At 51.3% G+C, this 23,417-nt stretch overlaps 8 protein-coding genes and 1 non-coding gene across 9 annotated transcripts; 4 read left to right on the top strand and 5 right to left on the bottom strand.

Annotated features, from left to right (window-relative positions):
- Positions 1-209: 209 nt before the first annotated feature.
- SES1 (Cytosolic seryl-tRNA synthetase) lies at positions 210-3,874 on the bottom strand (the record flags this gene model as incomplete). The annotated part of the gene is made up of 9 exons (XM_051728125.1): positions 210-376; positions 455-1,082; positions 1,141-1,668; positions 1,735-1,771; positions 2,830-2,965; positions 3,018-3,243; positions 3,298-3,426; positions 3,595-3,734; positions 3,820-3,874. 9 exons carry the CDS (start codon positions 3,872-3,874, stop codon positions 210-212), a joined length of 2,046 nt encoding a protein of 681 aa, XP_051592007.1.
- Positions 3,875-5,220: 1,346 nt separating this feature from the next.
- Positions 5,221-8,558, bottom strand: J4E82_001817 (uncharacterized protein; the record flags this gene model as incomplete). The annotated part of the gene is made up of 2 exons (XM_051728124.1): positions 5,221-5,502; positions 5,553-8,558. The coding sequence occupies 2 exons, from the start codon at positions 8,556-8,558 to the stop codon at positions 5,221-5,223; spliced, it is 3,288 nt and encodes a 1,095-aa protein (XP_051592006.1).
- A 649-nt stretch (positions 8,559-9,207) lies between these two features.
- FUR1 (Uracil phosphoribosyltransferase, synthesizes UMP from uracil) lies at positions 9,208-10,050 on the top strand (the record flags this gene model as incomplete). Its single annotated transcript, XM_051728123.1, has 3 exons — positions 9,208-9,356; positions 9,418-9,948; positions 9,999-10,050. 3 exons carry the CDS (start codon positions 9,208-9,210, stop codon positions 10,048-10,050), a joined length of 732 nt encoding a protein of 243 aa, XP_051592005.1.
- Positions 10,051-10,401: 351 nt separating this feature from the next.
- On the bottom strand, positions 10,402-10,898 carry J4E82_001815 (uncharacterized protein; the record flags this gene model as incomplete). The annotated part of the gene is made up of 3 exons (XM_051728122.1): positions 10,402-10,749; positions 10,801-10,842; positions 10,896-10,898. The coding sequence occupies 3 exons, from the start codon at positions 10,896-10,898 to the stop codon at positions 10,402-10,404; spliced, it is 393 nt and encodes a 130-aa protein (XP_051592004.1).
- A 582-nt stretch (positions 10,899-11,480) lies between these two features.
- Positions 11,481-13,262, top strand: URC1 (putative GTP cyclohydrolase; the record flags this gene model as incomplete). Its single annotated transcript, XM_051728121.1, has 5 exons — positions 11,481-11,928; positions 11,981-12,391; positions 12,444-13,070; positions 13,125-13,195; positions 13,257-13,262. The coding sequence occupies 5 exons, from the start codon at positions 11,481-11,483 to the stop codon at positions 13,260-13,262; spliced, it is 1,563 nt and encodes a 520-aa protein (XP_051592003.1).
- A 3,554-nt stretch (positions 13,263-16,816) lies between these two features.
- On the top strand, positions 16,817-17,325 carry J4E82_001813 (uncharacterized protein; the record flags this gene model as incomplete). The annotated part of the gene is made up of 2 exons (XM_051728120.1): positions 16,817-17,177; positions 17,234-17,325. The coding sequence occupies 2 exons, from the start codon at positions 16,817-16,819 to the stop codon at positions 17,323-17,325; spliced, it is 453 nt and encodes a 150-aa protein (XP_051592002.1).
- A 1,090-nt stretch (positions 17,326-18,415) lies between these two features.
- RPS1 (ribosomal 40S subunit protein S1B) lies at positions 18,416-19,292 on the top strand (the record flags this gene model as incomplete). The annotated part of the gene is made up of 3 exons (XM_051728119.1): positions 18,416-18,537; positions 18,597-19,098; positions 19,149-19,292. The coding sequence occupies 3 exons, from the start codon at positions 18,416-18,418 to the stop codon at positions 19,290-19,292; spliced, it is 768 nt and encodes a 255-aa protein (XP_051592001.1).
- A 575-nt stretch (positions 19,293-19,867) lies between these two features.
- Positions 19,868-19,939, bottom strand: J4E82_001811. Its single transcript has one exon. It is a non-coding gene; the product is annotated as a tRNA-Thr (tRNA).
- Positions 19,940-20,965: 1,026 nt separating this feature from the next.
- On the bottom strand, positions 20,966-23,006 carry J4E82_001810 (uncharacterized protein; the record flags this gene model as incomplete). The annotated part of the gene is made up of 2 exons (XM_051728118.1): positions 20,966-22,592; positions 22,639-23,006. The coding sequence occupies 2 exons, from the start codon at positions 23,004-23,006 to the stop codon at positions 20,966-20,968; spliced, it is 1,995 nt and encodes a 664-aa protein (XP_051592000.1).
- Positions 23,007-23,417: the final 411 nt, after the last annotated feature.

Genomic DNA, 23,417 nt, shown 5'->3' with positions numbered 1-23,417 from the left:
CATCAAGCAACGCGCAGATCACGATTACACAACTTCGGACTGCATAATCGCGTGAAAAAGCTCACTTCCATATTCATCGCTCGTGAATCAACACCCTAGTCCACCAGGATCATAGCCCAGTGTAAATCTAGTTTCTCCTTTTACAACTATCTCAGTGATATCCTCTTTGCATGTCCATCCTCGCACTCCAAACCTGACACGACGGACGCCTACTTTGTCCGGTCAGGGAGCTCCTTGGGTGCCCTCCACTCCTTGACATAGGGCAAGAAGTCAGGCTGACCAGGAATGTACTTCCTCAGGACCTCGGGGACAACGAAGCCTTCAGGTGTCTGGTAGTTCTCGAGGATACAGCAGAGTGTTCGTTCGGTTGCGCAAACTAAGTACAGAAATGTGTTAGCTTTCATGAATTTCCATCCAAACCATGGGAAGGCTAGAGCAACAGAAATGAACTTACGAGTGCCGTTGAGTGCGTGAACGTACTCTTTACGGGTAGCATTCAACTTCTTAATTCCATGTCTAATCTCCAGCTCGCGAGTCTGGTAGTCAGTGCAGTTGGAGATGGAGACAAGTTCCTTGTACTCTCCACCGCCGGTGACGGGGAACCAAGCCTCTAGATCGCGCTTCATGCTCGCAGCATTGTTCAATGCACCCGAGACAATAGCAACGACCTGGTAAGGCAGACCCAGACTCTGGTAGAACTCTTCCGAGTTGGCCAGCATCTCGTCGAACGCTTCCCATGACTTCTCGGGGTTTGTGAGGAGGAATTGCTCAACCTTTTCGAACTGGTGTATCCGGAAGATTCCCCATGCGTCTTTGCCGTGCGAGCCGGCTTCTTTTCGGAAGTTTGTTGAGTAACCGGCGTACTTGATGGGTAGCTCTTTGTCGTGTAGCCACTCCTCTGAGTGAAGAGCGGAGATGGGTTGTTCTGAAGTGGCAATGAGGTACTTGTCGGTCTCAGGCTTGTCTTTGCTCTCGGTGACCTTGTAGAGCTCCTCGTCGAAGTCAGAAAGTTGCGCTGTCTTGGCCATCTGATCGCGGAGCATGAAGAAGGGCGGTTGGTTGGGTGTGAAGCCTTTGCTGAACTATAGGATAATCAAGTCAGTGCAGTGCTCCCCAGAACTTGGCCCTTTTCATACATACCAGAAACTCCAGGCCGTAATTGATCAGCGCTTGGTTAAGGAAGACACCGTATCCAGTCAGACAGTATCCTCTGTGACCAACAATTTTGGTACCCCTCTCCGGGTCATATCCATTCAACCGCGCAAGTACGCCGTGGTGTGGGATGCCATCTTGCTTGAACTCGGCCTTCCTTCCTTCGGGAGCCCACGTCTTCTGAACCGCGTTGTTGTCCTCGTTATCACTAACCGGGACGTCCTTGTACACGTAGTTTCCGACCGTCTTCGCCTTTGCGTGCAGCTTCGCCAATTTCTCCGCAGCCTCGGTCTCCTTCTCCTTCTTCTCAGCCTCCAGTTTCTTCTTCTCCTCGAGTAACTCTGAAGCGTCTTCCTTGGCCTTCTTCTTAGCACCAATGTTCTTCTGGACCGCGTTTATCTTGGAGCCGAACTGAGTGGCATCGTATTGTGTGCGACGGTGGTCTTCAAAGTCGGCGATGATCTCGTCGACGATTTCTACGGGGGCGCATCGCTTCCTCTGGGACTCGCGGATTTTCTGTTCGTAGGATTAACATGTGCACAAGATTGAAGGTCGCGCGAGACGGAGTTGAGGAACACTTACTTCTGGGTCGCCACCGCGCTCCTTGATGAAGTCGTTTCTGTATAGACACACATGTCAGCCATTATTCTTTCTTACCCTGCCACCTCCCCTGATCTCGCTCTGCGCCCTCCATGTCTACCACTTCCAAGTCCAGCCCCTCCAACCCAAATTCTAGCGCGCGTCCAAGCAACCAACGCTCTTTGCCTGTAAAATAAAAAGCAACATACATGTCGAGCATCTTCACTGTTTCTCAGCGAGTATAGGCTGGGCAGAATTGATCGCGTGTGGTCGTGTAGTCTCGTGTCGAGAAGATGTTCAAAACGCGGGACTCATCAGTGTCCCGCACCGCACTCAAACACCGACAGGGATTAGATTGAGAGGCCCGCACTAGATCGAAAAGGGACGGGGCTTGGCGCTTACCACTTTGGCCAGGCTGCACGGGAATTGGAAGTACTGCACTCGACAGATGTACTGCAAACTTGCCTCTTTGGGTAGGAAAGGTAAGTAATGTGGGGACGAGGGTATCAGGTAGATCTATGTATTTGAGATGGTATGGCACTGAATCTCAACTTCGTGAAGACTGAGAAGAGCCAAAACACATATTGCAGCATTTGGGAGCATCAAAGCGCAAACTACCAAATACAGTAGGCTGCACAGACTGCACACAATTGCCGTTGAAATCAGTGGCTTTTCCGTCAAAGCTTCAGAGCTTCCTAATCAAGGTCTGTGGGTAGGATGGTGGGTGGTGGTCGGTGCATCCAAGCCAGGCAAACCAATGTGGAGCAGCTTTTGCCAGTCGAGAATGCAGGGTCTACACAAATATGTCTACGAGCGGTCATGTACACACCAACAAGTCGTACACCAACGTATGTCGTCTATTGTTGAAAGTAACATAAGGTGATACGTAGTACTACAGCCGTGAAACATCGTAATTGAACCCCAGAATACCAGATATGACGCCCTTACACCGCCGCTTACACCATTACGCCAGTACATACTATTGCCTTCCGCATGGCTAGGCGAGAACCACACCCGTTAATGAGATGTCGTTCGCAAAAAATCAGCCACTGTCTATGCCATCTACACCAAACCAGAAGAAAGTACACCTCCTCTTACCCGCCCGTGGACGTCTTCTTAAGCATATTGACCAGATGATCAAACGGATGCTTCAAGAAGTGTGTGCTGTTCCACCGCTTCTTCTCCTTGTCCTCGCGCTCCTGCTGGAGGGCTGGGTACTTGTCCACGCTGACGCCTTGGTAGAAGCACTCATATCAGTCAAGAATCTTGCAATTACATGACCGTACACTTGCTGCCGCCAGCGGGCTCACCAGGATTCTGAGACCGCTCCACCTCGGCAATTATGAGCTCGAAGGCCTTTTGTACGTTCTCGTTGTAGCGCGCGCTGGCCTCGGTCCAGGCACATTTGAACTCTGCGGCGAGGGCGCGACCGTCTTCGGGCGTAACTTGGCGTTGTTCGGGGCGCAGATCAGACTTGTTGCCTACAATAACGAGGGGAACCCACTCGACAGCCTAGTAGGGATCTTGGTTAGGCAGTGGCGCTGAGAGAGTCACATGTCTACTTACCAGGTGATTCAAGATCTTATCGCGAATGATGCGCGCCATCTCGAAGCTCTGCTTGGAAGCGACCGAGTAGACAATCATGTAGCCATGAATGCCAATAAAGTGCTTCGAGTTGAGTATACTGTATTCATCCTGGAGAGCAATACCCGAGTCAGCGGGTTCCTCAAAAGAGCCTCAACCGTCGAGTTGAGGTATACAGCGAGGCGTGCACAGCTGGGAGACGCGCGTGAAGCAGGGCGAAGGTGGGGCGTGGACCTGGGCGTTGCTTCGCGACGCGGGGGAAAAGAAAACCTCATGTACCTGGCCAGCCGTATCGATAATCTCAGTCGCATAGTCTTGGTTCTTGTACTTGATCATCTTGCTAAAAGTATTCTCGATAGTCGGGTAGTAGCTGTCGACAAAGTGCCCATCGACAAATTGCACCGTCATACTCGACTTGCCTGTCGATTGTTGGGTCAGCATGTTGTTTGCTGCTACTTGCATGTGAAGGCAAGCTTGCGCAAGCTGCACTCAACAATCACATACCGACGGCTCTGCTGCCAACAATGGCCACCTTCCTCTGCTTTGGTGGGGGTGCCATTTTCTTGCTGTTGCTGTTGCTGGGTTTGGTAGGAGGTCGTGAGGAAGCTGAACGACTCGCCAGGTTTGAAGTTTGGTTGTCTCAGTTGACCGCTGAGACGTAGCTGCCTAGGTTGCGTTTGGTCGTCCGGACCTGCCAATTGCCTGTACGAGCTAGCTCCCAGCCCGGAATGACGCCGTCTAGCTGCAGGTGATGGATGCGCGTGTGGGACGAACAAGCTGGGTCACTGGCCCAAGCGCTGTAGCTGCTGTTAAGAAGATCGAGATGCTGGCTTCGGCAAGAGTCGTAGGTAGAGAGTGGACGTGGCTCAGAAAAAAAAAGTCCCCGACCGCGTGTTGATGCCGTCATGTCTGCCGGCTCATCTCTCGATATAGCACCTGCATATCAAAGTTGGGCAACTATGATATATCGCTTTGGGCATGGCACCGAACGAGTGGTATTGGGTTCCCGAGTTCTAGCCATCCAACCCGAACAGTGCACATCGAAGCCGGCGAATCCAGAGCTTCTCGAAGCATTGCTTTACGTACTGCCAATCGTCTCGAGTTTAGCGCGAAGCTGTCTAGCACACCACCCGCATACAAAACAATTCACCAACAACCACTTAAAGCGACAAGAACGTCCGAAATGTCAGAAACTCTTGCTGCCCTTCCCGACGCCCCGAGAATACAACTTAACCGAAATGATGTCGGGCGTTCTTGACTCAAGGCGGAACAATCACATGCGGGTTTCTGCCAAAGTGGAAAAAAGTTGCTTGCGCCGGATATTACACAGCCGCTGCATGGAACTTCTATAGAAGAAATCTCGTAAATTGTCCCGACGGCAGAGACCCTCCACTTACCGCCAGTTGCGTCACTTCAACCGGCTTTCTGGGACGGGTGCAGCCTTACGAACGTGGTGCGTGCGTGGTTACAAGCCTTCATTTAGCCTTTACTGCCTACGCGATGGGATACGAGCGTAAAACAGTGACGGATAGACGATATATATCTCGATTAGTGTCATTTCGTATACCGTTAATGCAATCGCTGCCGGAACTTCCTAAGCCTACAAAGCCTCAATGCACGACCGTACTATCCATCTTTTCTTCCAAAGTGCTAGGGTATCGTGATCTTCAAGACAATACAAGTGAATCGTTCCCAGTGATGACTGCATATCGTAATTCAGGGTATCATGCCATAGTCGCCAGAGACCAAACCAGTAAGAAGCCCGCCATGACGGAGGGCACAAGTCTTCGCCTGATGGCAAACACTCTGAGAATAATTCAAGTAGAGATTGGGTACATGGGTCAATGTTGAACCAATGCCCAAGCTTGCACCCTAAAGTCAAGCTTCCATCAATCCGCAAGATTATCAAACACCCGCATTCTGCAGCTTTTCCACGACGAGCATGAGGCGCGCGGTATAGGTTTGCAAGGCCTCTTGACCCTCTGCTCCATCAAAGTCTTCCTTCTGATCAACGTGCTGATGCACACGAACAAAGTCTTTGATGCTATCAACCAGCGTATCGAGTTGCTTGTTCGGTAGCAGCATCCGGACTTTTGTCCTTATGATTTCGTTGAGACTCAGGTTACCAATAAGGACACCAAGATACCCGGTGGCCACACCAGAGTGAGATTCTTCCACAGAAGCAGCCTGTGAAGTAGTTAGCATCGCTGAACCATCACCGTGTAAAAAGAACATACCTGAGAAGCACGCTTCAGTCCGTCCAAGAAGATTTCGACCAATGTGTCAGTCTCATCAGCGACGTTCAGCCTCATCTGATCACTCAACTCTGCAAGATTGATGGCGGCACCCAAACTCAAAATCAGACTATCCAAGATCTCTGTTCGCTCCTCTAGTGCCAAATCTGTGTTGATTGAACGAAACTTTTCAACAATGGATTGCATGAGTGGCTGGACAAAGGCCTTCGTTGAAAATGGCTGGCAAGCTTTTGGTTTATTGTTGGTCAGATTCATGCAGAGCTTAACAGCAAGCATGGTCGATGCTGCAGCATCAGGCTGAAAGAACCTAGGCATGAACTTCGCAATCTGTTGAAGCACACCAGTTGACCAAGTAGCTTGTATTTGTCTCGTAGCTGAGGTCGACTCCAGTATCGAAAGTACCATCTCCAGTGTCGCATCGTCTTCTGGCGCTGCATTGTTCGACTCCGATCGATTGTTCGAAGCTGAGGCAATCTCAACAATCTGAGATATCATTGTTTGGTTGAGAAGCATATCGGCGTTGCCAGCCTTCCGCAGCCCAATAATGAGCAACTCAATGGCTTTCAACGCCACTAGCTGTGGTGATACCTTCTCTGTTACTGCGGGCGACCAGATATAGGATTGCTGGACCAAGGCGCGAAATGAAAGGACCGACTCTTTCGCGATCTTTGACAGGTTTGTCTTCCGATCTTTTGCAATCTCCTTGATGTCTGCACCGTTTCCAGCAAGTTTGATTAGGTTGGCGAGACTCCCAGTCTCATAGAGCTGGCCCAGGACAGAATAGGCAGGGTTGGTACGCAAGACGAAGACGGTTGCGACAGCAGCGACAAAGTCGAAGACGATCTCGCAGCTGACAGAGATGTTCTGGAAGAACTGGTGGGCAAGAGCTGAGTCGAGAAGCTGATCGCAAAACTTCTCGTCCGCCATCTTGGTGCATAGATCAATCATGGCACTACGTCGTATGTTTTTACTGGTGGTGGCGGACGTCTCTTCAATCATCATCTCCGCTTCATGATGGAGGACCGCGTTGCGGCCCCGAGTCCTAAGCTCATGCACCTGCTGAGCCTGTGCTTGGCTGTTCTCTGCGTCACTCTCAGATACAGATCTAGTCTCCCTTTGGGACTGCGACCCAAAGCCGTCGTCCAAATCCATCGATATAAGTAAATCATCTTCCGGGTTGTCTTCCCTCAGATATGACCGTGCCATGGCGTAAGTAAGTTTTGGGCGCACACCAAATCCAGATGTGTTTTGTGATGTCTGAGAGTCAACCTTGCCCTGATTGTCCACGTCCATGTTGTCGGGATGCGTACTTGAGAGACGGGCTTCTCCGGAATTTTGCAAAGGTTTCCCCGCAGTCCAAGAATGATTTGAGCTTACTTCCGAGTCGTCTCCAACCTGGCTGCTACCTTCTTCATCGCCATCTGAGCTGGGCTCTGATGGTTTGAGGGTGTCGATGAGTCTAGTCTTACGAGCCTTAGCACTATGTGTGACATCAGATTTTGACCTAGCTAAGCTGCCGATGAGTGATCTTGGCTTGCGATCCGTCAACTGTAAATTGGAGAAGTTTGGCATGGGCGTAGTCGAGGATGAGGAGTCGCTTAGCAAACCACCAAAAAGGTCCTTTTGTCGCGGTGTTATCGAGCCTGGCATGGAGGCTTTCGACTGACGAACAGGCGTAGTCAAAGGATCTGGTATGTCATACATAGTCTCATCTTCTAACTCGGCAACTTCAAAGACTTCCTTAACAGGAGATGGCCTCGATGGTTGGCGGCCGGGAATCATGCCGTTGAGCATAGCCGGAGAGGATTGACCCTTGGTAATCGTTCGCGACGCTAACACAGGTACAGTACGCTGCCTTGTCTTTGTCGGTTTGTTGATTGTTGGCGCCGGTGGCTGCACTTTCTGAGTCGAGCTTGTGATGGGCCGGTTCGATGACCCATGTCCCGGTGAAGCGCCATCTTCGTTCTTTTGATACTTCCGACTCCGCTGAGGCACCGACTGTTCAGGCTTCTGGTGCACTATTGGTCGATTTACGGTGGCAGTGGAAGAAGCGGACCCTTGGCGCTTGCGTTTTTTGGAGGCATTGGAATCGTCAGACTCGACCGTATCCTTGTGAGATGCTTCAGAAGTTGTTTTGGACTTTTTGGCAGCCTCTTTTGGTCCTCTCGATTGAGCTTGGCGTGAGATCTTTTTGACCGTTGGTGGTGCCTCTTCGTCCGACATTGGAACGTCGAATACGGCCAGATCGTCCACTGGTTTGGCTGGCGCCTTCCCTAACGCTTTCTTCGCGGGTAGTGCCGGTGCTGTCCTTGCAGTCTTCTGAACCTTGACCTGTGATGACGCAACCGTCGCTGCCTCTGAAGGTGCTTTCGCCTTGACCACCGGCCTGTGTGATAACTTGTGGTCTTGTGTGGTCTGTTTCGGTGCTTGTACGAGCTTAGGCGTTTTTTCGCGTATTGTTCGAGGAACGGCCGGATTGGAGGATGAAGGCAGCGACGACTGTGCGGGCTTTGGAATATGCGCGGGCGTAGTAAGCTTCTTCTTCTTCACGGCGATAGGCTTTGCGTCATCGGGCTTGCGCAACGGCTGTGCGGCTCTCGCTGGCTTCTTGGATTCTTTGAGAGAATCATCTTTGGAGGAAGCTGTAGCTTCCAAGTCCACTTCAGGTATGCGACGCTTCGGTATTATTTTCTTCGTAGGCTTCGGACGCGACAAGAATTCGTCTTCAGAGGGCACGTCGAAGATGTCGAGTCCGTCGGTCTTTGCGCGCGCAATTTCGGAACCAGATCCACCATTCAATTCGCTTCCAGCTTTGTTCAGCGAGCCGTTTGAGGCTGCCGTATGTTTCCGCGGTCGCTCTGGCGATGGAGGCGCATCGTCGTTGGAATCGGGTAGAGGTGGCGGGAGGGCGGAGTGACGCGACGCTTTGCCATAAACCCTCTTGCGACGGTCGCTAGAGGTGAAATTGGCGAACATGGTCGTGGCCATGTTTGTGAGAAGATGTGTTGTGGCGACGCTGCACAAGGTGACTTAGACGCGCATCTCGCAGGTAGCAGTACCTGGGTGAACCGTGGGTGATGTCTCGGCAATCACCATTCACGCTCACATTGCGCGGGCCGACGCGTTAATTCACCGCAAACCTCACCTCATTGCAACGACATCATCACCATCACGGTCAAACGCTCAAAGCGGAGGTTTGCATGGTGGCTGGTGATCGAAGCAGGGACCCGAACGCAAGGCACGCTAAACAGCGGGGCAAGGGTTCCTCCTTCCCAAACAGAGTGAAGGACTTCGCCGACGGTCACGAGCCTAGACTGTTACTCCACCTACGCTCCAGCTCCTCTTTCTTGCCTCTTATCTAGAGGTCATATCTGTTAATAAAAGTCCCCTCTATCGTTTGGTTTTACTCTTGAACCGACCCCATTCTCGCTACCCCACCAATATCAAATTACCTTCCAACACCACAAATCTTTAGTCCCATATTCAACCTCAGGTGAGCCCTTTTCAGCACACATCAGTTTTCATGGCAACTTCCGTGCAAACCCTGTCCATGGATTTGTGACATGTCTTTGGATTTGAACATGGCAAAAATTCGAATGACTGACCAGCTGACTGTAATCAGCCTATTACCTCAAACATGTCTTCCGACTCTCAACCTCCCTCAGAATGCTTGGGACCCGAATATCGTCCCGCGGCCCTGAAGCCAACAGCTACCGTCTCAACTCCTCTCAAACAGAAGAATGTCCATATTCTACCCCAGTCCCCTCAGTTGATAGCATTGCTCACGTAAGAGCCCCATGAACCATGGTCACTACCATAAAAGGGTAATTGACTAACAAGATCAAAGCATGATACGAGATCGCAACACTGGCCGCGCAGACTTTATCTTCTACAGCAACCGCATTATCCGTCTGCTTGTGGAGGAAGGCCTCAACCACCTGCCAACAGAGTCGCAGGAGATCACTACCCCTGTAGGCCGCACCTACTCTGGTGTCAAGTTCGAAGGCAAGATCTGTGGTGTCTCGATCATGCGTGCGGGAGAGTCCATGGAGCAAGGATTGAGGGACTGCTGTAGAAGTGTACGCATTGGAAAGATCTTGATCCAGAGGGATGAGGAGACCAGCAAGCCGAAACTGTACTACGACAAGCTACCCGAAGACATTAGCGATAGGTGGGTCTTGTTGCTGGATCCCATGCTGGCCACTGGTGGTTCAGCACTTATGGCTATTGATGTGCTCAAGTCGCGGGGCGTACCAGAGGAGCACATCCTCTTCCTCAACCTCATTGCCAGTCCAGAAGGCGCGCAGAACCTTGCGGATAAGTTTCCCAAGGTGAGGGTAGTTACCGCATTTGTTGATGCGGGTTTGGACGAGAAGAAGTAAGCTGCCCTTACCCAATCTGAGTATCCGTTGCTAACAAGATATCTAGCTATATCGTCCCTGGGCTGGGCGACTTTGGCGACCGATTCTACACAATGTAAGAGTAGTCAACAACATGTCCGATTCATCAAGCGCATTTGTTGGGCGTAGAGCGGCTCAGTTTTGCTTGAGCATGGTAGCATAAGGCTGTTAAGACGAAGATGCATGATTTCGAGCAATTTGGGAGCCTCTGATGTGCAAGCTTCATTACAAATTTCTATAGATCTTGCTCAGCTAACCGTGAACACGTCTCAGCCTGATGCTGACGATAATGAAACGCCATTGTGAATCTGTGGATCTTTTTGGTATCCTAAACGCCGTGCAAGCCGTGGCCCCTTCCCATGTTCCCATGTGTTATACAAGGCCCTAAGCCTTCGTGTCCTGCTGCTCCTTCGCTCCTGCCGACAGGCGACTTAGTCTGCGTACTCACCCTCGGCATCAGGCTCGTCGTGTTCGATGAAGCCGCCGTCGCCATCATCGTCTTCTTGGTTGTGTGCCGTCGGCATTCTGCCCATGCGATTCGTACTCCGCGCGGTATCGACATTGCCCTTGGCTGCCTGCTTCGCAACCGCGTCACAGGCATCAATCCAGTCGGCATACACGTCGACGGGCGCACTGAGGTAGTTGATGTTTGTCTGGAAAGTCTGGCCGCAGACCTTGCACTGCAGGTTGCCGACACCGGACTTCTTTTCGATGGAGACGCTGACGGACTTTTCGTGGTTGCAGAAGAGGCATTGGAACGTGGTTGGGAGTTTCTCCTTCTGCAAGGGTGTTAGTCAGCGGAACCTCTAGAGACATGGGGTATGGCGTGCCTTCTTGGGGCCTTGAGGCTTGCTGGAGGATTTGCGCTTGCCCTGTCATTGCCATTAGTTTGCGAATGCGATAGGTGAAGCCAGAGAAGACATGCCATTTTCTCGTCGTCTCTCGAGTCGCCGAATGTAGAAGGTGTGTGAATACGTGGCTATTATCTAGCGACTGCGGTGTGGATATCAAGGCGCGGATTCGATGACTGTCGCGCTCTGGTCGTGTGCAGTGACGCGAAATCGCGAGTTTGGGGTGAATGCGTCTCGAGTCTCGCGTGGTTCCGACCGCCAAGATCCCTGTCGCTTCCCTTGCAGCTGCCGCATACGTCGATAGCCGATAAGCGTCCCCGCTCCTATCAGCGCTCTCTCCGAGCCTCATGCACGTGTATAGTCAGCTGTCCTGTGGTGCTGGCACCGCCGGCGAGCTCCTAATATCTGACCACATTGCTCTTTCTCTTCCTTTCTTCTCCTCTCTTCTCTGGATCTTCCTGATCCCCTTTGATATCTGTTCAAAGTTGCGTTTGTGCCTCTCCTTGCTACCTACGTCCACATCATCGTGTGTTTGTCGCACCATCGGCACTCACCGGTCTTTGTTTCACGTCCCGACACGAACCCGGCAATCACAATTGCTATTTTCCCCAAGACCCGAGAGCTTGCACTGCTTTGTATAAAGATTAACAATAGCAAACATGTCTTCTGAAAGCATTACCAGCGATGCTGTCCTTAAGGAGATCCTCGAAGGGCTCAAGGCCCTTCGATCGGAGAACTCCGTACTGGCAGCTTCAGTTGACAAAATCAACGGCCGTGTGAACATGCTGGCAGGCATCAAGCAAATCAAGGATGAGGCAGCAGATGCAGCTGCTAGTGGAAAGCTAGACGGCGAGAAGGCCAATGGTGTCGAACCAGAAAAGTCCAAGTCCGTAGAAGCCGTTAGCGAGCAGTATGAGCAGCCACCTTCAGATGCTGATGCTCAACCACGTCGCACGAGTGTATCCAAGATTTCAAAGATCATCTTGACTTCATATCCTGGTCAAGCTGGTGTCGACCCGTTGCCCATGCAATGGGGTGCCAAGGACCCTGCTGTTCGTGGCCCTGTCGTTGTTTCAAGACATGCGAACACTATCCGAAGACGCAACGGTACGTAAAGAGGAAATGCATTAGAAATTGGCTTATAGCTAACGTATCTCAGCTATCGGTGCTCACGGTGGCTCGTACTCCATCTACAATGCTCTGGCTGTAGCAAGCAAGAACCTCGACATCACTCACAAGCCAGACTTCACTAACACCGAGCCTGCTGCAAAGATCGGTCCTTTCCCGCAATGGAGTGATCCAAAGAAGATCGTAGCCATGGATCCATACGGACATCTTGCACCATGGCTGTACAAGGAGACCATGGACAAGGATGATGTGGAGATCAGACCTACGATTGCCATTACCAGAGCGCACATGAAGGTGCCAGAACTTGAGGAGAGCGTACGAAAAGGCAGACTTGTTCCCGACGGTAAGATTTGCATGAACGAGACAGGTGAAGTTGCCGTCACCAAGGTTGCAGTTGAGCCTGTATGGTACTTGCCTGGTGTTGCTGAGCGCTTCAATATTGGTAAGTCGTATCATCGCGGAGTCTTTTCTACTCTGACTAATGGACCCAAAAGATGAGGGAACTCTTCGCCGGACACTTTTCGAAGAGACTGGTGGCTCTTATCCTGAGCTCATCACCCGTCACGACATCAAGCTCTTCCTTCCTCCCATTGGCGGTATGACTGTCTACATCTTTGGTGACCCAGCAAAGATGTCCGATCCCAGCGCAAAGCTCGCTCTCCGCATCCACGACGAATGCAACGGAAGTGACGTATTCGGATCTGACATCTGCACATGCCGTCCTTACCTCACTTTCGGTATTGAAGAAGCAGTCAAGGAGGCCCAGAAGGGTGGTAGCGGTGTCGTCATCTACTTCCGCAAGGAAGGTCGTGCTCTTGGCGAGGTCACCAAATATCTTGTCTACAATGCCAGGAAGCGAGGCGAGGATCGTGCCAGCGAGTACTTCAAGCGCACTGAGAACATCGCGGGTGTCAAGGACATGCGTTTCCAGGCTCTGATGCCCGATATCCTGCACTGGCTTGGTATCACCAAGATTGACAGAATGCTCAGCATGTCCAACATGAAGCACGATGCTATTGTCGAGCAAGGTATTCCAATCCATGAGCGCGTGCCTATTCCTGATGACATGATTCCGGCGGATAGCCGCGTTGAGATCGATGCCAAGATCCAAGCTGGTTACTGTAAGTCTTTATATACTCTCATACCCTTGTGCATTGCTAACATGGGACTTACAGTCACAACCGGTCATGTCATGTCGATGGACGAGTTGGCAAATGTAAAGGGTCGTGGTTGGGATGATGTCGATGTAAGTGCAATCATGTGAACCTCATCTACATGAACGAGTCGATACTAACTTCAATTTACAGCACTGAAGCACCAGTTCATCGAATGAAAAAAGTGCTGTTTTGTAGAAGTCTACTCCAAGAAATGTGATGATAGTCAAGAAAATCGCGGCTCCAACCGTACAGCCAAAACACAAAATAAAGAACAAAGATCACACTGCTCTACCACCATTCATGCTTCTTGGTGCAATATAGCAACCCAAAACCATGACTATTCGTTGCTATCATCTACATCACCTTCATACTCAAACAGTAATCACCAGGCTTACGCTCAATCTACAACATACAAGCGAACAACACCTTCTTCCAACCAATCGCTTACTGTCAAGCCCCCTCAGCACACGTATCCACCTAAACAAACGCACGCATATCGCGTTCCCATTGTCAAATCTCCCACCGTTCACCGCACACATCCCCCTCCCCCACCAAGACCCAGTATCCACCTCACCATTCCAGTCATACTCGCATCTGCACGTGAGAAAAGCCCACATCATCTCTGCATCTCTACAACACTAAGCCCAGTCTGCGCAAACGATCCCCTTACTAGCTATTGTGATCGCTGTCACTATACAAGCATGCCTGGTCCCTATCGCCCTTGTCCCCTGGTTTTTTTGACACCCGCGCGAAGCCCTACCCGCACCTACCGCGCATGGTCTCGTGTGACAGATACCGTATGCATGTAAAAGGCATTACGGTAGGATCAGGATCTACCGTCCGGTGTGTTACACGAGTTATGTGGATAAGCGTACGTAGAATCCAGGGTCTAGATGTCGGATTTTGTGGGTGGGCTGTGTGCACGTGTGAGTGGTGTAGGGAAAGTGGGGGAATAGGGTAGCTTGGTCGGTAGGGTAATGTGAACGGAGCAAAGGACACCGATTGATTGCCGGGAGCGGCCCGCTAGCTATGAAGTTTGACCGCTGGTGTTGGTACACGTTTTTTTCTTCTTCTAGTTTACCATTATTGCAGACCGCTTCTTTGATTGTGCGAGGATGTGTTCACTTGTAAATGGATACATGTCCACTAAGATGCCTTGGTATGTTTCAGGTTCTGGGAAATGGAGGTTTAATGTGGTGGATAATTTTGCTTTCGCCATGATGTCGCCGTAGTTCTGTTAGTTCATCGTGCAAGGTGGACCGGGAAGATTGTGTTCTTATTTGCCCGAGTGTGGAAGGAAGAAATATGTGCCATTTGGTTGGTTGGTCAGTTGTAAGAAATAACAAAGTGGAGTGCGGTGCAGTCTGGATAGTGGCGGTAAACCCGTCACATTGTCGGCGACCGTTTCTGCGTTGCCGCAGTGACAAGCGCTTCTCTACTCGCTCGCTCGAGAAGGAGGAAGCTGCAATTACTCGGCATGGTGGTGAGCGGGTATATGTTTCAGTATTCGGGAGGGATCGGCAGCGAGATCTGCCGTCGAAGCGTGTCTGGATTTGCGGAGAATTACTTGGGGCAAAGATGTCTGAGCTGATGGTGTGGTGGTGAGGGGTCATGTTGAGGAGGGGCCCGGCATCGTCACGAAAACACCAACGCCTGGGAGTTCTCTTCGGAACATGGAAAGCTAAGGTATGCGAACTTTGGTTGTAGTGGCTGATCGTACCCGGTCCGAAAAGAGTACATGGGAATCTATCGTCGATGAGGATGCGGAATTGGAAAGATGCTGTAAACGGCCGCGGCTATGACGGCGTGGAGGGGTACCCGCTTCCCGGGTTTGACATGCACGTCGGCATGGCTAACCACATCGCATGTACACAATGACGGACTGGGCAGCACGGCATGATGCTAGACAACTTTCGGCTCCTGCATCTGCCTCTCAAATTGGACGGACAGGTGAACTGTTGGTCTGCCTATGGGATCTCTCGTGTATATACAAGAAGGGCCGCACTGTGCTTCTAAAGAGATATGGCATGGTCCCTTATCAGCGTTTTGTTGAACGTCCGGTGTTAGGCGGCCAGCTGAGAAGGCATCGTTGGGATGAGGACTATCAAATCGGAGCGTTGCCCGCTCTTCATGGAAAGCATGGCAACATGTGAGAGCAGCTGACGCGGAGGTGGAGCGAGACGAGGTAACAATCGTTCCAGAACCAAGTCAGACATAAGCATTGCCGACAGAGTTACGTTTTGTGGCATTCTAGTTGCAAAGTCAAAAGTGTGAGGGGCAGATCCGGGGATAGCAGGATGGCTCGAAATTATCCCCAGAAAATACTCGCAATCGTTCACTATTGCATCGCCAACTCCCTTTGTTTGTTGCTACATGAGTGAATGCTCAGTTGTGCAAGGGATATCACTCTGATTGCGATTGTCTCAAGTATTAATGATATATTGCGACTTGCGACCCCTCGTGTACCCCTAAGCGGTAGAATGTCGGGTACGCGTCTCCCCCTCAATGGCTATGCAACGGAGGGACTTTACCGATGTGACATCCACAACACGAGAGACCATTATCGAAGGGCTGTGGGTAATAGCGACCGGTGTCGAACGCGTTGGTGTCCTCGCGTGTCTTTATGCTCCAACCGGATCGCACGAAGGCGTTGGAAGGATGCCCTTGCAAGTGCAACGTTCTCGACTTTCAATGACAAGGGATTGTCATCTGCATTGCATGACACTGCATAAATAGAAACCTCAGCTGAGGCAATGTCGTCACCAGCAAAGTGGCCGATATGAATGAGGCTCATTGCAGGTCCGGTACCTGTCTCATTGTCGCACAAACCGCAGGGTGGTCTGTAGAGGTGTCTGGAACTCGATAACAACTTAGGCTACGGATAAGCATACGTGTGCCCCTCGAACGTTCCTGATACACAGCAAGGAAGGCTCGCCCAGTTTCCAGGGCGAGTAACAAGGCAGAGCTGGTTCTGTCATCACCGCGCAGCCATGACGGATGTTCATTGGGATGGCGGCTTGCATCCGCCGATGCCATGGTTTGAGGATGCGACGGCGCCGCTATGGCAGTGCACTCCCGCTCTTCCGGCGAGGCCTTGGATCGAGTTGCGCGATGCCAATCAGGAACGGCCGACACGAATGACCTGCCACACCGTAAGCGCACTCCAAGGCGAAATCGACCTTTCCGAATTGGCTACCTAGGTACAATGCCAGTGTCTGCTTCATCACAACAAAGTGTTTCAGGTCTGTCATCCGCCTCGTCGTCGGCGGTGGCCAACTCACACCTGCAGCAGCTCGCAGCAGACTACCAGACTAGAGAAATGGACGTGAGGTGGTCTTGTGTGCACCAGGGGCGAGTCAGGGCGAGTCAAAGCATGACAGCACACCTCCCTTGCAAACACACTAATTCTGAACGTCCACGTTTTCTGGCGGTACCCACTTCGGCATGCATAACTAGCCCAAAAAGCCAGCGATGTCGAGTGGGGAGCTCCGGGCTGCTGATGCACTTGGCGTCGACCAGGGTGCCTGGAACAGCCAGAGGCGTCACTATACATACGTGCATTCGGTAGTATGGGGTGAATAGCGTCTAGGCGATTTGGACACCATTATTATACTACCCTCCCGCTCACTCCGTCATCCTTCAATTCCCAAACCGCAGTTAATTCTCCGACTTTGACATTCGCTCGTTGTCGATCGACGCACATCTTCGCCATGTCTAGCCACCCACGATACTACTTCTCACTACCTACCGAGGCGCCACAACGATCCCGCTCAGCAAGTCGGCGGCCACCTCTAACACCGTCAACTGTTTCTTCGCCATGCCTCACCACACTCGTGCCTGTAACTTCTCGACGGGATTCTGGCACATCAACATCGGGCAGCCCGACCAAGGCCTCTATCCTCTTGGCTAAGGTTGCCTCATCGCCTACTACACCTCGAGGCGAGACGCCACCTGGAAGCCCAATGCTCACTCCACGGTCGAGGCTGCAGTCAGAACCGGCCTATTCTTCTGAGAGGCCATCGATGTCCAGGACTGAAAGTGACCGCTACGTCAGGCAATACAGGCAGCAGGGTAAGCACTGAACCGAATCACTTGCTACGAAGCAGCACAAGCTAACATTCTTCTAGATGGCTACATCAGCTTTCCTGACTTTGAGAAGTTTTGCCAAAACCAGAATCCATATGGCGAGCAACAGCAGCAATCTGATGTCAGGACATGAACAGACATGCATGAGTCTTTGATGTTATGCAACAAGGACTTGTCTTTTCAACAACACCCACCAACCCCATCACCGAATCGCCAGCCAGGCTTACGCTCCTTACCATGAGTTGAAGTACCGTAATCTGGACCCAGAGCATCGCAAGTTGATAGTATTCTATCTTCTGCTTGACTGGTAGTCCATCTGACTATCACTGCATCGTCTTTGCTGTCAGCAAAAGTGAGAATGAACAGGGATCAGATCAGCAGATCTATGTCACGACAGTGAAATGTCGAGATGTAAAGAGGAGGGAAGGAATCATTGAGGGTGGTGTGCGCGGGTATGTCTCGTCATGCTAGACGCAGCGATTCAGCTGCGGCCATGATCGCATTGTTGCCACATGGAGTGGAATGCTTGGCACTGCCTGGAGGACACCTGAGAATGAGTGCGACTCGAATTTGGATGGGGGCGCTAGCGTGTGCGAAGGGTAGTCTAGTCTGTTCGTTACAGCTGAAAGAACTGTAAAGGGATCTAGAGCCACTACAATGTAACCACATGTACATTACTCAACGTGTCCGATTTGACCGAGACCTGCCGTGAACGATGTTGTTGGTTTCCATTGCATTGCCAGGCATTTGTGGCGTGAAGTTGGTCGTGCCCCATGTGTTCTCCATACTATGGCGGCGGCGACGACGACGACGACGACGACGACGACGACTATGATAGTGCTTCGTTGCCATGATGTAACTGCAGCACCTCTCTCTGCTGTGCCCTGTTCATTACTGTGATGATTAACACGCACGCACTTTACACGTTTACTTGCAAATTTGCAAGGCGCAACTCCAGGATTTCCACATGCATCGCGACGCATAGGAGATCAAGCAGCTTAGCAGCCATGAAAGGACCCGTTCACTACGGATCTTCTAGATGATGTGCATTCGATTGGAGGTTGGTGTTGCTGATCACCGCGCTCGATTTTGGGGCTTGGCACACGTGATGCGCTACTGGGCTCGCTTAACGGATTTTGAACACCACCAATTTGCGACTCTCAGCCTTTTGACATCGACAGCGACAACCACCCTCCCGACTACCGACAACAAGACTCGCAATCATGGCTGTCGGCAAGAACAAGCGTCTTTCAAAGGGAAAGAAGGGTCTCAAGAAGAAGACCGACACCTTCGCGAAGAAGGACTGGTACAACATCAAGGCCCCAGGAACTTTCGCCGTCCGAGAGTAAGAATTCCCGCTGCGCTGTACACGGGGACTCAATGCTTACTCTTCGCTCTTTGTAGTGTCGGAAAGACCCTCGTCAACCGTACCACCGGTCTCAAGAACGCCAACGACGCTCTGAAGGGCCGGATATTCGAGGTTTCGCTCGCCGATCTCCAGAAGGATGAGGACCACGCTTTCCGCAAGGTCAAGCTCCGCGTCGACGAGGTCCAGGGCAAGAACTGCCTGACCAACTTCCACGGTCTCGACTTCACCTCCGACAAGCTCCGCTCCCTCGTCCGCAAGTGGCAATCCCTCATCGAGGCCAACGTCGTTGTCAAGACCACCGACGACTACCTCCTCCGCCTCTTCTGCATTGCCTTCACCAAGCGACGACCGAACCAGGTCAAGAAGACCACATACGCCCAGTCGTCCCAGATCAGGGCCATCCGCAAGAAGATGGTTGAGATCATGGCCCGCGACGCCAGCTCATGCACCCTCGCCCAGCTTACCCAGAAGCTCATCCCCGAGGTCATCGGTCGCGAGATCGAGAAGGCCACCCAGGGCATCTACCCTCTCCAGAACGTATGTGGTCTACAGCACAACGGTGTATGACACAGGCTAACGTAACACAGGTACACGTACGAAAGGTCAAGCTCCTCAAGGCACCCAAGTTCGACCTTGGTGCCCTCCTCGGTCTCCACGGCGAGTCAAGCCAGGATGACTCTGGCCAGAAGGTTGAGCGTGAGTTCAAGGAGACCGTCCTTGAGCAGGTTTAAGGTCTTGTTGGATAGGCAAGGGGTTCTTGGGTCTTTTCAACTTTCCGCGGCATGATATCGGCATTCCAAAGGTGTTTGTGTTTACAAATGAAAGATAAACATGGCCCTTGATGCGATCCCGCGGCAGTGATGGCGTGCATGGGGTACGATCCGCATCTGGTGTTAACAGGTCATGCGGGAAAAGTATCATGGAAATGACATTGATGAGTTCCAAATTCATACCTACTGCCATGCGTTCTTGATCGTGTCTGTGGTATGGCGGTCCAATCCTGACGACTGGATTGCAGTCGTGACCATGCCTACATCGTGCGTTGGATGCTGCAGTCAACATTCGCGCATCGTGAAATCTATAGAATTGGGGTGGAGCTATGGCACCCTTTGATCATGAAGATGGTGTTCTATGAGCAGTGTGAACATGCGAGAGTATAGTGGCATGGTACAAATTTGAAAAAAAAAAATGTTCAAAGTCAAGTCGAGGAATGCCTCGACGGATGAGATTCACACCACCACTATCCGCACAGTACTTTCATGCTTGTCCTCGGACAGGCTACGTCCGTGATATGAACAAAAAGTAATGCCTTCCGCCAGAATTGAACTGACGACCTCGTCATTACTAGTGACGCGCTCTACCACTGAGCTAGGAAGGCTGATCTGAAGCTGTTGTGCTTGCTGTTGAAGAATTGTGGAGTAGGCCATATTATATCGTTGGACGTCGTGCAACCCGTGGTCTGTCCGAACATCTGGTCTACAATCGTTCAGGTTCAGGGGTTGGAGCACTTCACTAGAACTAGCCAAGATCGGAGGTCATCTTCCGACAACGTCCTTCCAACGTCCAAACACCCATGCACAAAAGTCTCCGACTACGTCTCCAACCTCCGATGTACTCCCTAGTCACCATCACGATCTCCAAGCTATAAACTTCGATCTGTACTCTAAACTCTGATAACAGAACACCAGGTCACCAACGCCCATTGCGGTCCTACTTCGTTCATAGCCCTGCGGTGTACAAATGCCAATGTGACAATCAATACATTATCGTGTACATCGAAGAGTCTCGACTCTGATGATCAGTTATGATGATGTGGCTTTGCGTTTTCTCTTTCGCGTGGAAGCGGGAAGACGATTCAAGTTTCAGCGTTGGTGGTGTGTTGGTGTTGAGCGGCACCTCACCGCTACTTTGACGAGGAGGAGACGTCAGCGCATTTGCGAAGTAGCGATACCACGGTACGAAAGAATGGACATCGGGATCGATCGCAACTGTAGAAGGTACGAGGGATGTGATATGGGGATGTGGGAGAGAGTTTAGCTTGAGGTTAAGTGGGTATATTGGGTGGAGAGGCTCGGCTTTGGGCTGGGGTGAATTGTAAGACTGGGTGGATCACGAACATGGGACAGAATGCGTTCTCATCGTCGATGGTGATGGTTTGTCCAATGTTGTTGTTTCCTAGATGCTTGCTTGCTTGCGAGTACGTATATACAGCGGTCCGATTCATGTAGCTACCTTACCGGCCCGTGCCCCGGTCAAATAGTCGCGGACACATACTATCGCGGCTCCGCAACGTCTTCCATATAGTTCTCTCGACACCGCCAGCCGCATATCGTGCGGCTATTATGTACGTCCGTATGCTGGTCATGCATGCACGTTGGCTCCGGTGAAAGCCCCAGTCTTAACGCTAACCAATCCTCCGCACAACCTTGCTAGTAGGCAAACCCTCCCTTCTTCTGATCCTGACCCGGATATCCCCCTTAGGAACCCTTGTGACCGCTCCATCAACCGCTTTTGGAAACACCCACCTGGCCTCTTTCCTCTTAGCATCCTCTTTCTCCCGATTCGCTTCCTCTTTAGCAGCCTTTTGCTCCGCAGTAAGGGCCTCGGCACCAAATGACGCTTCATTACCTGCTTCTTGGATGTGATCGAAGAAGCTCTTCTTTGGCGCAGGCGCGATTTCCCAAAGTTGGGTGACACCTGATACGATAGAGATGATGAGATCGGTCTTGTAGGACTGAGAGCTATCGGCAGGCGATAAGACAGACGACGAGACGGGAGTGTTGAGAAAGCGGTTGGGTCGAAACGTTTCTGGGGAGGCATGAAATGCTGACGACGAGTTTATGAGTGATTGAGAGAGACCCATGTCGATATATGTACCCGTTTCTAGTTCCCATTGCTCCTTCCCACCAGGACCGTCCTCCTGTAGATGGAGTGGCTTCTCGACTCTGTATGTGCTGGCGGAACAGGTATGTAGACGTCGAGCTTCGTTGATGCATGAGCGAAGATAAGGTAGAGAACTTGAAGTCAGCGCTTCCTTCACTGAGCCGAAGCGAATTTCCGGTGGTGCCGGAAAAGACGGATGTATTGATGGGGGTTGTACAGCTTGAGCCCAGGTCTTGGATTCTGATTTGATATTCTCGAGAGGTGACCCTTCTGGAGCCTTTACGTCTTGCGCGTTGGATGACGAGTAGATGTGAAGAAGCGTCCAGAATACAAGTGGTATGACGTCTGAGTAGATACCATGTACTAGATGGAGACCGATAGAAGCTCGTAACTCGGCTGGTAGTTCATGTTTGGTGAATAGCTCGTTAAGCTTTATAAGGGGAGTGACTACGTCAGCGTCCGTGTCTTCCTCTCCGCTCACGCTCTCGTCATCGTCTGGTACCCTCCTTACTGGTGGATGTGTCAACTCTGTAAACAGATTTGCAAAGTTCTTCAACAATCTCTTTCTTGCCAGAGCTGCTCCCGGCAAGCCCTGAACAGGCGTCAATCGCGGCAACCCGAGAGCGAGAGCCCAAAATCGTTCGTTGCAACTTGCCAGATCAGTAGTAAGCAGTTGATAAGACTCTGTAAACTGTGCTCCGACGATTGGGGGTAAAATAGCATTGCAACAAAATTCGTTGAGCAGTGTGAACAGATCACATTCGGCCTCAGAGGTGCCATCCGTAAGTTCCACGTTGGAGACGCGCTCCCATTGCATCTGGTCGACAATAGATGAGTTGAATGTAACGAAGTCCGGAAGCGATTCGGTTAATATGCGCAGCGATGCTTTGATCAATCCTTCCTCGGCCACACCTTTGTATAGCTCCGTCTCCACGACCTGATTGATTTCGTTCTGAATCTCAAGATAATGGCTCTCCATTACTTTCGGGAGGTTGAAAGTGTTTCGGAGAATAGCGAGTTGGCTGCTGTCTGGCAGCTCCAAACTATGCAAGTTCTTATAGATCTGGCCAAGCAAGGAATCTGAAAGCAAGATGTTGTGTTTGGTCCCAGCTGCCTTGTATGCCACTATGCTTGCAGTTGCAGAATCCCTATTGCCAGTCAGATCAACCCAACGGGCATTATCAACACGCTTACCGGACGCCGTTCAACCACTCCTCGCCTCCAAAAACAATGCTCCAAAGATGACGTACACCCGGGATCCAGTATGGCAGCGATTGTACCCGTCTCTTCCCATCTTGGCTTTTGACAACTTTTCCCGAACTTGATAGCAGCCTCGTAGGTAGTAACACGAAGACCGCCGAAATCGCAAACGTAGGTAATAGATCGAACCAGGAGAAGTCTTCGGGTATAGCTTTTTCAAGAGTTTGACCAAGACCAAAGTACCAAGCTAGAACAAGTATGAATGGACTGAATAGTGTGAGGTAACATAGTGGTAGAAACAACGTCCTTATAATGCCATTCGAGGCATATACGCTCAGGAACAGAGTCCTGAGGGAACCCATGTTGGCGGTGACAAAAGCAACGGTCTCCCCGCGCGTGCTCGGCGATCACTTTGTCCTGAGATGACGAAAAGGAAAATGCCCAGCTCTCGGTGCGTTCCGGAGAATAGCTGTAGAGGGTTTGTTGCGTGCGGTGAGGTCGTGAATAACAGTCGAATGATGTTCAGCCTCACGCCATGAGGCTCTTGCTCGGCGAGCTCGGGGGTTTGGAGCTGCGACCAGTCGGTAAGAACGGTTAAAACCGTTATGAAGGATTCAAGAACCTTGCAGGGTGTGATTTGATGCGGCTGAAAGTGATGTTTTGTAGGCCACGGTAACATTCAATGCACGCTAGGAGATGGATCCCTGCTCAGCTCGCTTATGAAAGGGCCTAAACATAGACCCCTCAGCCCTATCGCGATACTGTGAGACGGA

The sequence above is a fragment of the Alternaria postmessia genome (assembly GCF_024291825.1).
Source record: "Alternaria postmessia strain BMP 2775 chromosome Unknown scaffold_7, whole genome shotgun sequence".
In the NCBI taxonomy this organism is placed as follows: domain Eukaryota; kingdom Fungi; phylum Ascomycota; class Dothideomycetes; order Pleosporales; family Pleosporaceae; genus Alternaria; species Alternaria postmessia.
Note: the sequence above shows the minus strand (reverse complement) of the source record. Positions and strands in the feature narration are given on the sequence as shown.